The sequence below is a fragment of the Orcinus orca genome, chromosome 1 (assembly GCF_937001465.1).
Source record: "Orcinus orca chromosome 1, mOrcOrc1.1, whole genome shotgun sequence".
Lineage (NCBI taxonomy): Eukaryota > Metazoa > Chordata > Mammalia > Artiodactyla > Delphinidae > Orcinus > Orcinus orca.
This window is the reverse complement of record NC_064559.1, coordinates 60,215,341-60,232,114: the sequence shown is the minus strand read 5'-3', so window position 1 is coordinate 60,232,114 and position 16,774 is coordinate 60,215,341. Positions and strand designations below refer to the sequence as shown.

At 35.6% G+C, this 16,774-nt stretch overlaps 1 protein-coding gene across 2 annotated transcripts in view; it reads right to left on the bottom strand.

The window, feature by feature from the left end:
• Positions 1 to 16,774, bottom strand: part of KIFAP3 (kinesin associated protein 3) — a 165,309-nt gene that overhangs the window by 139,367 nt on the left and 9,168 nt on the right. For both annotated transcript variants that reach the window (XM_049715585.1, XM_004269744.4), the window contains exon 2: positions 2,555 to 2,686. In XM_049715585.1, the coding sequence (XP_049571542.1) occupies positions 2,555 to 2,598 (44 nt within the window). In that variant the 5' untranslated portion in view covers positions 2,599 to 2,686. The remainder of the gene's footprint in view (positions 1 to 2,554; positions 2,687 to 16,774) is intronic.

Sequence of the window (16,774 nt, the reverse complement as noted above, 5' to 3'; positions counted from 1 at the left end):
TTTAGAAAATGTCAGCTGTATGTTTACTGATTATTTCTAAAATAAAAAAATAGGCCCCCTTCATTAGGCAGCCCATGCCTATTAGTAATACCAAAAACTCATACCAAAAAATGCCCATATTGGGCTTTCCTGGTGGCACAGTGTTTGAGAATCTGCCTGCTAATGCAGGGGACATGGGTTCGAGCCCTGGTCTGGGAGGATCCCACATGCCGCGGAGCAACTAGGCCCGTGAGCCACAACTACTGAGCCTGCGCGTCTGGAGCCTGTGCTCCGCAACAAGAGAGGCCACGATAGTCAGAGGCCCGCGCACCACGATGAAGAGTGGCCCCTGCTTGCCACAACTAGAGAAAGCCCTCGCACAGAAACGAAGACCCAACACAGCAAAAATAAATAAATAAATTTTTAAAATGCCCATATTATTTTTGGACCTAAACTATAGATTTCTCATAATGAAATGTTCAGAAAACTGGGACTCTGTTGAAGGTGAGCTTATACATTCCTTTATCCGACAAGGGAGAATGAAATACATGTCTCTGGACCTGAGCCATAGCACTGACTACCACAATTTAATGACAGTTTCATTTCACACCTATCTCAATCTATATGAGTGTCCCCCTCAAAACCTTCACCCCCAGCTGACACCATTGATAAATCCTCTTGAACTATGAACAAACCATATTCTCCTTTTGCTCCCACAATATGATTCCTCTGCAAACCTTGAGCAGCCAGGTTGAATACCACAAAGTCGGGTTACAGAGGTTTTTCCCATACTGATGTTTAAATCCACTTACACTAGCCAGTTGGTAGTAACTCTTTCCAGGTGGCTGACTCTAGTGAATGTACCCCTTGTCTAGAAAGCCTACAGATTTTCAAACAATAACAACATTCTCACTTTTTTTTTTTTTTTTTTTGCGGTACGCGGGCCTCTCACTGTTGTGGCCTCTCCCGTTGCGGAGCACAGGCTCCGGACGCGCAGGCTCAGTGGCCATGGCTCACAGGCCCAGCCGCTCCGCGGCATGTGGGATCCTCCCGGACCGGGGCACGAACCCTCGTCCCCTGCATTGGCAGCTGGACTCTCAACCACTGCGCCACCAGGGAAGCCCTCACTTAATTTTAATTGAATAAGGCTACTGACTACACCATTAAAAACTAAAAACTAAATTTCTCTCATGAAATGTGGATGCATGAGGTTCTAAAGGCAAAGACCCCAATCTGCTAGCTTTTCTTTGGAAGTCAAATTAATAAAATCTCAAGAGATGTTACTTTCTCAAAATGTACAAAATTTAGGCAGCAATAACAAACACACAAATGGAAGAAAGTGTGAGAGAACACAAAAAACTGTGAGCATGTGAGTTAAAATCTACAGTGTAAGTATGTATGTGTGCATGTGTATATCTCTTCAATCTAGTGGATTATCCAAAGACTCATTTATTTTTAATGAATTATCTGTGTAATTTAGCCTTTTAACCCAAATAAGAAGAGAGACTACAGATCTTAATAAGACAGTAGGTAGCTTCTCTCTTCAGGTTTCTATACAATGAAGTTTCTTAATTGAAACACTATAAAAATTTGGGGCCAAATAATTTTTTGTTTGTAAGTGCCTATCTTACACATTGTAGGATGTTTCGCAGCACCCCAGCCTCTATCCACTAGATACCAATAGCACCCTCCAGTTATGAGAACCAAAATGTCTCCAGGTACTGCCAAATGTCCCCTGGGGGAAAAATCCTAACCAGCTGAGAACTACTGCTATATATTTAAAATGTAGTGCTGTTCAGTGTGCTAAATACTATCACATGCACTTCTAGCATCCTGAATACACTTAATACCACCAAAACACACTAACTTTTTAACTAGTTCCCAAATCAAAATTATCTATGGGGGGAAGAAAGTTGGGAAAGAATACTAGGTGATCTCAGACCCTCTCTACTTCCATAAAACTACGGAAGGAGCGCAAGATCATCGCCAGAGCAACTGAAGACTTATGAAGAAGGCCAGTTCCCAAGGGACTCCTAAAAGTACTATGAAAGCAGGAAGGAAAGTGTGTAGAACATTGGGAGACCTAAGCTCAATTCATTTAGTCAGAAAATGCTTGTCCTATTACTAATATCTTTCACAGCGCTAGATTTTTAAGGGATGAATTCAAGGTACATGCCCCATTTGTGAATTCTGGATGTCATATCACTTTCTGTAATTCCAGGGAAGAAAGAACAACACAGGATCCCCTAAGATACAAAGTTCCTAAATTAAGCTAAAAAGTCCTATATAAACATATCTTTTATAGTTGATTTCACAAGTTATATTCTATTATATGCATTTACTAAATGGGATAAATAAGAATAGGTATTTTTCATTAGGTTCCAATTATGCTCACATAAACATGATTTTCTCTGGAATATACTCTATATTTATAATTTAATATAGTCTCTGCTTCACTGAGATAATGTATGTCTGTAAGAACACCATAATCATTTATCATCTATGCAAGTTTAAATAACATCAGATTTCTATAAAGTTTACTACTTTCAAATGTGCACAAATGAAGAAAACTTACATTTTTTGGCATTCCTTTCGTTCTCCCAACATGGGATCCCCCATTTCTCCAAGAATGGTAGCTTCCACTTCATATTGAACAATGAGTGCTTTTTCTGATGGATGTACATCAATATTTCCTCCTTTAACTTTCCTATTAATATAAAATAAAAACAGACATAGCTACATTAAAAGCTCACAAAACATGCAAGGTTTTTATCTAGTTCCTAGTTCCAAAAACATGTGCGCTAGATTAACATATGCATTTAAATCAGATTTACTCTTGACTTGGACCAAGAAATAATTCTTTTTCTCCAACTATGTAAACTCTGTACTGTACATGTAATTCTTGGTCTTGCAGAAAGTACCTTTATGAATAGTTCTGAGAAAAAATACATTTACGCAAAGAATCATGCATAATAGCCAGTGAATAAAACAAACAATTAAGATGGTTTTGGAGAGAATAACCTCAACCAAAAGTCAGCAATTCAAAACCAAAGGTAGCTACCCCAAAATTTATATTAAAAAAAATAAACTGCCCAATAATTGGCTCATTAACTGTATCACAGAATGACATGTATTATCTAAACTGCAAAATAATATTGATTATGTATTATCTTACATAATTATATAAATTGAATTAGTACCTAAATCATTCTTCAAATCACACACAAGTTGTGTAACAAAAAAGCATTTATAGGTTATATTCTATAGTCACAGATCTCAAATTATAGTGCCATCAGTAGTTTCAATAGAAAGATTGTATATACTTTGTCCCCAGACCCCTACAGTTATAGAACAAATTTTTTTAATTGAAGTATAGTTGCTTTACAATATTATACTGGTTTCAAGTGTACAACATAGTGATTTTATATTTTTACTTTGGCTATAATCCTTGTGCTGTACATTACATCCTTGTAACTTATTTTATACCTAGCTATTTGTACCTGCTAATCCCCTTCACCTATTTTGGCCCTCGCCCTACACCTCTCCCTTCTGAGGACTACTAGTTTGCTATCTGTATCTCAGAGTCTGTTTCTGTGATGTTATATTCGTTGATTTGTTTTATTTTTATATTTTACATATAAGTGAAAACATACAGTATTTGTCTTTCTCCGCCTGACTTATTTCACTAAGCATAATATCTTCCAGGTCCATCCATGTTGCCACAATAATGAATTAATCACTACTTGTTATTGGCCACTTTAGGATCTGATAAAATGAGTTTTATTAAAGGAGATTAAGCAATGGAAACAAGCAAAATTTCCCACTGTAGTCCGAGCCAGCTAGCTGGCTAGTGAGGTCTTTTAGCCTAATGGGAAGGAATAGAAATATGACAACACCTTAAATTCCAATAAACAGAAACTCAAAGCTTTTCCTTCAGTTAGGAATAATTGGCTTATTATGCATATTTTCAATGTAATTTTTAAATTTTTTTTCACCAGAATTCTTTATTACAACAAGGGTAAGGCTCTTCAGTCTGTATTAGGACAGTGATTAAGAGTCAAGTGTAGAGACAGAGTAGGAAATCAAATATACAGAAGCTAGAGTCTAGGTAGGTCAGCAACTAAATTGACAGTAAGACATACAGAACAAAGCCTATAAAGAATAAAAGCAAAAACCAGGTAGGCCAGTAAAAAACAGGGAGTTGGGTTATTAGATATATACACACATATTAAAGAGAATGGTACAGCTTCCAAAAGATAAGATAAATGCATACAAGTTCAGACTAGCAGTCAAAAGCTAGAGAAACCACAGGAATCAAGAGAGTAAGTAAGAGAGCTGAAAAACATATGTAATGTAGCATTAAAGAAACTAATTATAAAGAGAACTAGATATTTGCTTCCTGATGAAATGGAGAGCAACCCCAGTACTGAACTTCTTATATAGGAGAGTGTAACTGTATCCAATTGAAGAGAATCATAAGGATGAAATGTAAGTGCAGATCCTAAGAGTAACCTTATACCAACACTTTCAAAGAGGGTCTTCCACATATTAACAACTGACGGAAAAGCATAATTGTTATCCTCTGGTCTGATATTTTGCCTTTCTCCAAAGAAATCAAATAGTTCAAAGAACCTCACTATTGCTTTTCAGCTTTCATTTGCTTTTTTCTTTTCTGTATGTGTGTTTTAAAGAAGTTAATTAATTTTATAATATTTATTTTTTATTACTAATACAATTTATGCTTACTGTAAAAAAACAACACAGAAATTAGCAAAGAGAAAAAATAAACTGAAAACGTTAGAAGAAACCAATTGTTACCATTTAGCACATACACATCCAGACATTTTTCTATCTATATGTAAATAATATATAATGAGAGAATGTCAGCTCTAGAATTTCTTTAAAGAGGCTTAAGGGTAGCAATCTGGTAGAGTTAAAACTACATTTGAAGAGCAATTCACATAAGGTTGACACAAGTATTAAATGTTTATATCATTGTGGGGGCTGATGGAGATTATGGGATGGATAAACCTCTTCCCTGTTCCCCTTGGCACTGCCACTGAATATATAAAATACACATATTACCAACTAAGCTCATATTATATATACTGTGTGTAACATACTTTCCAAAATTACTATATAATGACTTTAAAAGAATACTTTGCCTTTAGAACTTCATATAGTCAAATACTAGATACTCCATTTGTTGAACACCTTAATTCTTTTTTTTTTAACATCTTTATTGGAGTATAATTGCTTTACAATGGTGTTAGTTTCTCCTGTATAACAAAGTGAATCAGTTATACATATACATATGTTCCCATATCTCTTCCCTCTTGTGTCTCCCTCCCTCCCACCCTCCCTAACCCACCCCTCTAGGTGGTCACAAACCACCGAGCTGATCTCCCTGTGCTATACGGCTGCTTCCCACTAGCTAGCTATTTTACGTTTGGTAGTGTATATATGTCCATGCCACTCTCTCGCTTTGTCACAGCTTACCCTTCCCCCTCCCCATATCCTCAAGTCCATTCGCTAGTAGGTCTGTGTCTTTATTCCCGTCTTAACCCTAGGTTCTTCATTACCTTTTTTTTTTTTTCTTAGATTCCATATATATGTGTTAGCATACGGTATTTGTTTTTCTCTTTCTGACTTACTTCACTCTGTACGACAGACTCTAGGTCCATCCACCTCACTACAAATAACTCAATTTCGTTTCTTTTTATGGCTGAGTAAAATTCCACTGTATATATCACCTTGATTCTTTATTTCTAACTTACATTGCATGAAATTTACAAGATTCCCTCACAAAACGTTCAAAACCATTTGCAGGACAATTGGCTGATTTACAAAGTGTTCTCTAAAGGCTCAAAACATTTTGTAATTCAGTTACTCTATATTTACGAATGATATAAATATTTTTAAATTGACAAACATGGTTTCAAATTCTATTTTGGTTGGTAAAATATTCCAGCTTTTTGGACACAATTATGAATTATGTCTACATGCAACCTGTGACAAGTACACATCTGCTATTGATAGCTGATTTAGTATGAAAAATTGCTTTTACCATAGCAATGTGCCTCATCAAAATTTATACTTGTATTATCACCACAAAATGAACAATTTTATCTTAAATGCTATACTTCTTTTTTTTTTACATCTTTATTGGAGTATAATTGCTTTACAATGGTGTGTTAGTTTCTGCTTTATAACAAAGTGAATCAGTTATACATATACATATAACCCCATATCTCTTCCCTCTTGAACCTCCCTCCCTCCCACCCTCCCTATCCCACCCCTCTAGGTGGTCACAAAGCACCGAGCTGATCTCCCTGTGCTATGCAGCTGCTTCCCACTAGCTATCTATTTTACGTTTGGTAGTGTATATATGTCCATGCCACTCTCTCACTTTGTCACAGCTTACCCTTTCCCCTCCCCATATCCTCAAGTCCATTCTCTAGTAGGTCTGTGTCTTTATTCCTGTCTTACCCCTAGGTTCTTCATGACATTTTTTTTCTTAAATTCCATATATATGTGTTAGCATACGGTATTTGTCTTTCTTTCTGACTTACTTCACTCTGTATGACAGACTCTAGGTCCATCCACCTCATTACAAATAGCTCAGTTTCATTTCTTTTTATGGCTGAGTAATATTCCATTGTATATATGTGCCACATCTTCTTTATCCATTCATCCGATGATGGACACTTAGGTTGTTTCCATCTCCTGCCTATTATAAATATACTTCTAAACTGAATTTAACATGGCATTCATAATGATGTCAGATATTTAACAATTGCGACAATGAACTTCAAATGCTTTATTTGGAATCCATGAATCAGGTGAGAAATAATTTAGCCCATTATTAGAATTAACTGATTTACTATTTGTAGCATCTTATGACATTGATATTAAACTTATATCTTTTAACTGTCTGCAAATTTCTTGTACTAATGGAGCCTTCTTAATAACAGGTCTACTTCACCTTTTTTTTTTTTAACCTGCACAAGAAAACTGGAACCAAAAATGTGCTAAATTGATTTAGAAAAAGTTTTGCTTTTTTAATCTCAATATGAAGTCATGCTTCACAGACTGATATAAGATATACCTTTCTTTATCTACATGTGATAATTGTCACCTTCAGGCAGAGTATTCTTAACTACTAACTTCTAAAGTACATCCTGATGTTTCTAGACTTCATGTGGTCGATGATATCATTATGATCCCTACAACAGATAACAGATGCTGACTAACACTGTGCTCCATATTCATCATCAATTTCCTAGAGAAACAAAATTTATCCCTTTATTTTTCATTAACAGGTTTTTTTAAAAATTATTGCTGTCAAAAGGGTTTATTACAGGTTTGTGTTCAAGACTGTGATGTAGGAGGTTCCTGAACTTACCTCCTCCCATAGACGCACTGAGTCTATACCATCTATGAAACAATTTCCTCTGAATGCCCCCCCGCCCCCACCTTGGGACTTCCCTGGTGGTCCAGTGGTTAAGACTCCATGCTCCCAATGCAGGGGGCTCCCAATGCAGGGGGAGTCCACACACCACAACTAAAAAAAAGAAAAACAAAAAACCCAAACTAGCTGAGCAATGCCCACAAATTGAGCAAACAAGAAAACCCACATTGAAGCAAATAAGAGAGACTGAGACAAAATCTTGCCATAAACCCCACGTCTGGTGTGGAGACCCACAACTGGGCAAAAACTCACACCTGAGCTGCTACTTGAGGAATGAAGGATTTGAACCCTACATCTGGAACCCAACTTTCAAGACCTACACCTGAGAAACAAGCCCCCAAAACATCTAACTTCCATGAGACCCCAGTGGCTATATCAAAACAGTGAAACAGTTCTTAAAGGGCTTGCACATGCAAGCTCACCCACCCTAAAGCCTAGTGCAGAGGCAACTGACTAAAAAGCACCTAGACTTTCTGTTAAAAAGGATTATTTGTTTATCTTAAAGGGTCAGCCTGAGGGGCCAGCATCTAATTTAGCATATGAGTCTACTGAAATACACAGGATGGAGGCTGTCAGGTTCCATCTTTATGCTCTCCAGATCACCAGTATCTCCCAGAAAAGAGCTTGTACTGCTGTCTTCTGGTGCCCTGATTATTGCAGCTGCTGCCCAGGGGACACCTCTAGATCACCTGACTCTGGTGGCCCTCAGGGCTTACGTTCCCAGGTCCCACAGGACCATAACAGAGAAAGGGAGTTCTTAACTGGCTACCACTCCCAGGGCACAGCAGAGAGGCAACAGACTGAGGCAACCAATCTTTCTATGAAAGAGATCTGTTAGCTTATCTTCATAGCTGTGGACTTAGCGGCAGGCTTCTAATTAAACACATCTAAAGGCTGACTGTCATCCTCTCCAGAGACCCGGGAGAGCACTCTCCCTCTGTCCCACTCCAGAGCACTAGTATATCCTGGAGGAGAGCTTGTACACTTATCTGGTGCCCCAGTTTTTGTGGCTGCCACCCAGGTGATCACCTGGTTCTGGTGGCCACTGGGGCTTGTATTCATGAGTTCAAAGAGACATTAGTGAAAGAAAAAAAACAGTTATTAACTGGTTATTACCCCAGGACTCAGCTCAGAGGGAGCACTAAAAATAAAGTAGGCTACTTGGACAATCACTAAGGTCTGAAAGACAACCAAGAGCTAGGCATGGTTGAATAAAAAGGTTCATCTCCTAAACAAGACCACTCCTTCCAGAATGGGAGGGGTGGCTGTTTTATCTAATGCATAGAAACCAACACAGAGTCAAGGAAAATGAAGAAACAGAGGAATGTGTTTCAAGAATAAGATAAAACCTCAGAAAAAGACCATAATGAAACAGAGATAAATGATGTATACGATAAAGAGCTAAAAGTAATGATCGTAAAGATGCTTGCTAAGTTCAGGGGAAGAATGGATGAACAAAGTGAGAATTTCAACAGAGATAGAAAATATTAAAGTACCAAATGGAAGTCACAGAGTTGAAGAACACAATAATTGAACTTAATGATACAACAAAGGGCTTCAACATTAGACTCGATGAAGCAGAGGAAAGGATCAGTGAACTCAAAGACAGGGCAACGGACCACACCCAGAGAAGTAAAAAGAACAAAAAAGGGGTGAAGACAGCTTAAGGGATTTATAAGCTAACATCAAGCAGACCAACATTTGCAATAGAGGGGTCCTAGAAGGAGAAGAGAAAGGGGCAGAAAACTTATTTTAAGAAATAATGGCTGAAAGCTCCATTAACCTGAAGAAAGAAACAGACATCCAGATCCAGGAAGTCCAGAGAGTTCCAAAAAAAGATAAATCCAAAGACAGCCACAATAAGACACATTATAATTAAAGTGTCACAAATCCAAGACAAGGAGAGAATCTTAAAAAAACAGTAAGAGAAAAACAACTTGTTGCGTGCAAGGGGAACCCCCATAAGACTATCAGCAGATTTTCAGCAGAAATTTTGCAGGCCAGAAGTAGCAAAATATATTCAAAGTGCTGAGAGGAAAAAACTGCCAACCAGTTTTTTTTTTTTTTTTTTTTTTGCGGTACGTGGGCCTCTCCCATTGCAGAGCACAGGCTCCGGACGCTCAGGCTCAGCGGCCATGGCTCATGGGCCCAGCCGCTCCGCGGCATGTGGGATCTTCCCAGACCGGGGCACAAACCCATGTCCCCTGCATCAGCAGGTGGACTCTCAACCACTGTGCCACCAGGGAAGCCCTGCCAACCAGTTTTTAGTCTACACAGCCAAGTTCTCCTAGTGAATTGAAGGAGAGATAGTTTTCCTGAAAGATTTATGAAAATATAAATCTCACTGGTAAAGGTAAATATGTTGTAAAATTCAGAATAATCTAAAATGTTGTAAAGGTGGTAGGTTGATCACTTATAAAGCTAGCATGAAAGTTAAGAGATAAAGTAGTAAAAATAACTATAACTACAAACATTTGTTAAAGACACACAAGATTAAAAAAATGTAAATGGTGACATCAAAAACGTAAAATGAGGGGAGAGTAAAAATGTAGAGCTTTAGAATGTGTTCAATCTTAGGGTGTTAACAACTTGAAATAGACTGTTATAAATGTTCTTACATAAGCCTCATGGTAACCACAAAGCAAAAACCTATAGTAGATACACAAAAGATAAAGAAATCTAATGACACTAGAGAAAATCTACAAATCACAAATGAAGAGAGCAAGAGAAGGAGGAACAGAGGAATTACAAAACAGTCAGAAAACAATGAACAAAATGACAATAAGTATCTACCTATCAATCATTACTTTGAATGTAAATGGACTAAATTCTCCAATCAAAAGATACAGAGTGGATAAATGGTTTTAAAAAATGACCCATCTATATGCTGCCTACAAGAGACTCACTTCAAATGCAAGTACACACTCAGATTGAATGAAGGAATGGAAAAACGTATTCCATAAAAATGGAAATCAAAAGAAAGCTGGGGTAGTTATATTTATGTTGGGTAAAATAGACTTTAAGATAAAGACTGTAATAAGAGACAAAGAAGGGTATTATATGATAATACAGGGGTCAATCCAATAAGAAAATAAAACATTTGTAAATATTTATATGCCCAAAATAGGAGCACTTAAATATATAAAGAAAATATTAAAAGACCTAAAGGGAGAAATACACAACAATACAATAGTAGGAAGAGACTTTAATACCTCACTTTCATCAATGAATAGATTACCTAGACAGAAATTTAATAAGGAAACATTGGCCTTAAATGACACATTAGACCAAATGAACTTAACAAACATAAACAGAACATTCCACCCAAAGGAACAGAATACACATTCTTCTCAAGTGCTCATAAAACAGTCTCAAGCATAGATCATATGTTAGGCCACAAAACAAGTTTTAATATTTTTAAGAAGACTGCAATCGTATCAAGTATCTTTGCCAACCACAATAGTATGAGACTAAGAATTAATTACAAGAAGAAACTGGAAAATTCACACATAAAGTTTCAGCACATACTACTGAACAACCAATGTGTCAAAGAAGAAATCAATACCTTTAAACAAGGTGGAAATACAACACACCAAAACTTAAAGGATACAGAAAAGCAGTTCTAAGAGGGAAATTCATAGAGATAAATGCCTACACCAAGAAACAAAAAAATGATCTTAAATAAACAATCTAACTTTACATCTTAAGCAATTGGAGAAAAAATAACAAACAAAGCCCAGAGTTAGTAAAAGGTAGGAAAAAACAAAGATTAGAAGGGAAATAAATGAAATAGATACTATAAAGACAACAGGAAAGATCAATGAAACTAAGGGGTGGTTCTCTGGAAAGGTAAATAAAATTGACAAACCTTTAGCTAGGCTAACCAAGAAAAAAAGAGAGGACTCAAACACAGGCGTACCTTGCAGATATTGCAGGTTCAGTTCCAGATCACTGCAGTAAGGTGAGTATCATTATAAAGCAAGTCATGTGAATTTTTTGGTTTCCCAGTGCACATAAATGTTATGTTTACACTATACTGTGATATACTAAGTGTGCAATAGCATTATGTTTAAAAATCAATGTACATACCTTATTTTTAAAGATATTTATTTCTAAAAAATGCTAAGCAGCTGCACCTTCAGCAAGATATAATCTTTTGCAATAGTAACATAAGTGATAACTGATCACAAATCACCATAACAAATATAGTAATAATGAAAAAATTTGAAATATTGGGAGAATTACCAAATGTGACAGAGATAAGAAGTGAACAAATGCTGTTGGAACAATGGCACCAAGAGACTTGCTTGTCTCAGGGGTGCCATAAACATTAACTTATAAAGAATGCAATATCTGCAAAGTGCAATAAAGCAAAAGGCAATAAAACAAGGTATGCCCATAAATAAAATCAGAAATAAAAGAGACATTACAATTGTTACCACAGAAATATAAAAGATCTCAAGAAACTACTATTAAAAATTATACTCCAACAAATTAGACAACATAGAAGAAATGGATAAATTCCTAGAAACATACAACCTCTCAAGACTGAATCATGAAGAAATAGAAAATCAGAACAGACTGATTCCTAATAAGGAGATTAAAACAGTAGTCAAAAACCTCCCCCAAAAAGCCCAGGACCAGATGGCTTCATGGGTGAATTCTGTCAAACATTGGAAGAATTAACACCAATCCTTTTCAAACTCTTCTCAAAAACTGACGAGGAAAGGACACTCCCAAACTCATTTAATGAGGCCAGCATTACTGTTATATCAAAACCAGACAAAGACACCAAAAAAAACAAACCTGATGAATACAGATGCAAAAATCCTCAACAAAATGCTACAAAACTGAATTCAACAATACTTCAAAACAACAATCATACACCATTATCAAGTGGAATTTATTCCAGAGATATGAAGATGGTTCAACAAACACGAATCAATCAATGTGATACACCACAAACAAAATGAAGGATAAAAGTCATATAATACCATCTCAATAAATGTGGGAAAAGCATTTGACAAAATTCAACATACATTTATTATAAAAACTCTCAACAAAGTAGGTATTGAGGGACGAAACTCAACACAATATAGACGGTATATGACAGGCCCACAGCTAACATTATACTTATGGGTGAAATATTGAAAGCTTTTCCTGCAAGATCAACCACAAGGCAAGGATGCCAAGTCTTGCTACTTCTATTCAACGCAGTATTGGAAGTGGTAGCCAAAGTAATTGAGCAAGAAAAAGAAATGAAAAGTATCCAAATCAAAAAGGAATAAATAAAGCCATCACTATTTGCACATGACATGATATTATATAAAGAAAATCCTAAAGACTCCACCAAAAAACTGTTAGAATAAACAAATTCAGTAAAGTTGCAGGATACAAAATCAATGTATATAAGTTAGTTGCATTTCCTTACACTAATATGAACTACCAGAAAGAGAAATTAAGAAAACAATCTCATTTACAAACGCATCAAAAAGAATAAAATACCTAAGAAATAAATTTAACCAAGGATATGAAAGACCTGTATATTGAAAACCATAAGACAATAATGGAATAAACTGAAAAAGACTCAAATAAATGGAAAGATATTCCATGCTTATGAACTGGAAGAATTAAAATTGTTAAAATGTCCATACTATCCAAAGCAATCTAAAGATTCAATGCAATTCCTATCAAATTCTCAATGGCATTTTTCACAGAAATAGAACAAAAAAATCCTAAAATTTGTACAGAACCACAAAAGAGCCTGAATAGCCAAAACAATCTTGAGAAAGAAGAACAAAGTTGGCAGCATCATGCATCCTGATTTTAATCTATATTACAAAGCTACAGTAATCAAAACAGTATGATATTGGCATAAAAACAGACACACAGATCAACAGAAAAAATAGAGAGCCCAGAAATAAACCCACACATATATGGCCAATTAATTTATGACAGAGGAGCCAAGAATATACACCTGGGAAAAGACAGTCCTTTTAATAAATAGTGTTGAGAAAACTAGATGGCCATATGCAAAAGAACAAAACTGTACCGCTATCTTATACCATACACACAAATCAACTCAAAATGGATTAAAGCCTTAAATGTAAGACCTGAAACCATAAAATTCCTAGAAGAAAACATAGGCAGTAAGCTCCTTGCCTTTGGTCTTGGTGATCATTTTTTGGATCTGACACCAAAAACTAAGGCAACAAAAGCAAAAATAAATGACTGGTACTACATCAAACCAAAAAGCTTCTACAGAGCAAAGAAAACCATCAACAAAATTAAAAGGCAACCTACCAAATGGGAGAAAATATTTGCAAATCATATATCTGATAAGGGATTAATATCCAAAATATATATATAAGGAGCTCATACAACTCAATAGCAAAAAACCAATCTAAGCAAAAAATGGGCAGAGGATCTGAACAGACATTTTTCCAAAAGAATATATATAGATGGGCAACAGGTACATTACATAAAAAGGTGTTCAACATCACTAATCATCAGAAATATAAAATCAAAATCGCAATATCACCTCACACCTGTTAGAATGGTTATTATCAGAAAGTCAAGAAATAACAAGTGCTGGAGAGAATGTGAAGAAAAGAGAAGCCTGTGAACTGTTGGTAGGAATTTATATTGGTTCAGCCACTATGGAAAACAGTGTGGAGGTTTCTCAAAAAAATTGAAAATTGAACTTCCATATGATCCAGCAATTCTGTTCTGGGTATTTATCCAAAAGAAATGAAAACACTAACTCCAAAAGATATATGTACCTCCATGTTCACTGCAGCATTATTTACAACAGCTAAGACATGGAAGCACCCTAAGTGTCAATCAATGGATGAATGGATAAAATATACATATATCTGTGTATACACCCACCCCCACCCCACACACACACACTGGAATATTATTCAGCCATAAAAAAAAAGAAAATTTTGTCATTTGCAACATGAATAGAGCTTAGGGCAATGTGCTAAGTAAAATAAGTCAGAGATAGAAAAACAAATGCCATATGATCCCACTATTTATTTTTATCTAAAAATAAAGCAAAACAAACAAAACCTGAACTCACAAATACAGATAACAAATTGGTGGTTGCCAAAGGTGGGAAGTGGTTGAAGTGGATGAAGTAGGTGAAGCTGGTAAAAAGGTATAAACTTCCAGATATAAAATAAATGAGTCCTGGGGCTGTTATGTACAGCATGGTGACTATGGTTAATAATACTATATTGTATATATGAAAAACTGCTAAGTGAGTAAATCTTAAAAGTCTCATCACAATAAAAAAGTTACTGTATAGTGACAGATGTTAACTAGACTTACTGTGGTAATCATTTGGCAATATATACAAATACTGGATCATTATGTTGTACAACTGAAACTATTTTAATGGTATATGTCAATTATATCTCAATTAAAGAAAAGATTTCAACTCAATAACCTAATTTTCCACCTTGAGGAACTAGAAAAAGAGCAAACTAAACAACAAGCTAGTAGAAGGGAGGAAATAATAAAGACAGAGATAAAAGAAATAGAGAATAGAAAAGCAATAGAGGAAATGAACAAATTAAAAGTTGGTTCTTTGAAAAGTTCAACAAAATTGACAAACCTTTAGTTAAACTAAGAAAAAAAGACAGAAGACTCAAATTACTAGAATTGGAAATTAAAGTGGGACATTATTACTATTATCTCTGACCTCACAGAAATAAAAAAAAAATACTATGAACAACTGTAAGCCAACAAAGTAGATAACCTAGATGAAATGGAAAAACTGCTAGAAATTCACAAACTACCAAAACTGACACAAAAGAAATAGAAATTCTGAATTCCCCCAAAATAAGAGGTTGAATAAGTGATCAAAACTTCCCAACAAAGTCCAAAACCAGATAGTTTCACTGGTGAATTGTACCAAATTAACACCAATCCTTCTCAAACTCCTCCAAAAACTAGAAAAAGAGGGAACACTTCTTAATTCATTCTATGAGGCCACCATTACCCTGATACCAAAGAAAGACAAAGACGCCATAAAAACAGAATATATTTTTGAATATAATTTATGAATATCCTTTATGAATACTGATGCAAAAATCCTTACCCTTCTGAAGCTTATAGACCAGCAGGAAAGACAAACAATAACAATAAAATAGTAAGAATGAGAAAAGACAAGGTATTAGCTATCATGGAAGCTAGCAGGTATATCTGACCTGGATGGCAGATTGTGGGGTGGGAAAGGGCAGCTCAGGAAATACCTTCTAGAAAAAGTGACATTTAAGCTAAAACAGGTAAGATGAAGAGTTAGCTGGATAAAGAACAAGGCAAATACCAGGCAATGGGAAGGGCACTTGGAGTCTAACACTGAAACACATAGGGATCTAAAAGAAGTTATTTCTGTAAGCCTGAAGTATGGAATTGTTGGGGGCAGGAGGGGAGCAGAGAGAGATGAAGCTGAAAAGGTTGGTGCTGTAACTCCAAGAGCAATGGAAAGCCATCAGAGAGTTTTAAGAGGCAAAAAACAAAACCCACTAGATTAACTGTCTATTTATTTGTGTGCATATCTGACTGAGGATATGAACTGTGTCTATTTAATCATTTCCTCAGTGATCAGAACAATGCTAGGCATGGTCTAACTATTTGGTAAGTATGTATTAAGCACTATTGAATCAGAACACTAATGGGTAGCAGAACAAAAAATGAAACCTCATTTTTGATTCTATAATCTATTACACATGTAAACATATAGAGACTAGAGATTCCTCAGTGATAGCTACAATGAAACCACTGAAATTAAATAATTAAAATTAGAATGAATCAATTAGATTGAAAACATACTGCCTTCTTGTTAAAAACAAAATAATAAAAGTAAAAATATTGCAAAAGGAATGAATATATGTAATTACTATCAAAGAATCAATCATTAAAATGGAATGTTCTGTCATATCATAAGCCATCGGGCCTATATGATTATATGTTGGATGCACATTTCTAAACTGAAAGCAGGCAATGCAAACTATTTATATTGTCAAAATTAGACAAAATTGAGAAGTGTATATTTCAGCCTTTCCAGATTCTGACCTTATTTTACTTCAAACATTATAGTGACTTGTCTGATTTTTTTGTTGAACTCCACATAATTTAGCTTTAAAAGTAAGCAATAGGTTGCGAACTACAAGTCACAGGATGCCTAAGGGACCACAGGATACCAGAATCCTAAGAAAAACTATTTTCTGGCACAACTACATTACATGAAAATAAGCTAATGATGTAATAGTGACTCTTTGCTCTAGAACAACCTTGATTTTAAAGTTGAAGGAG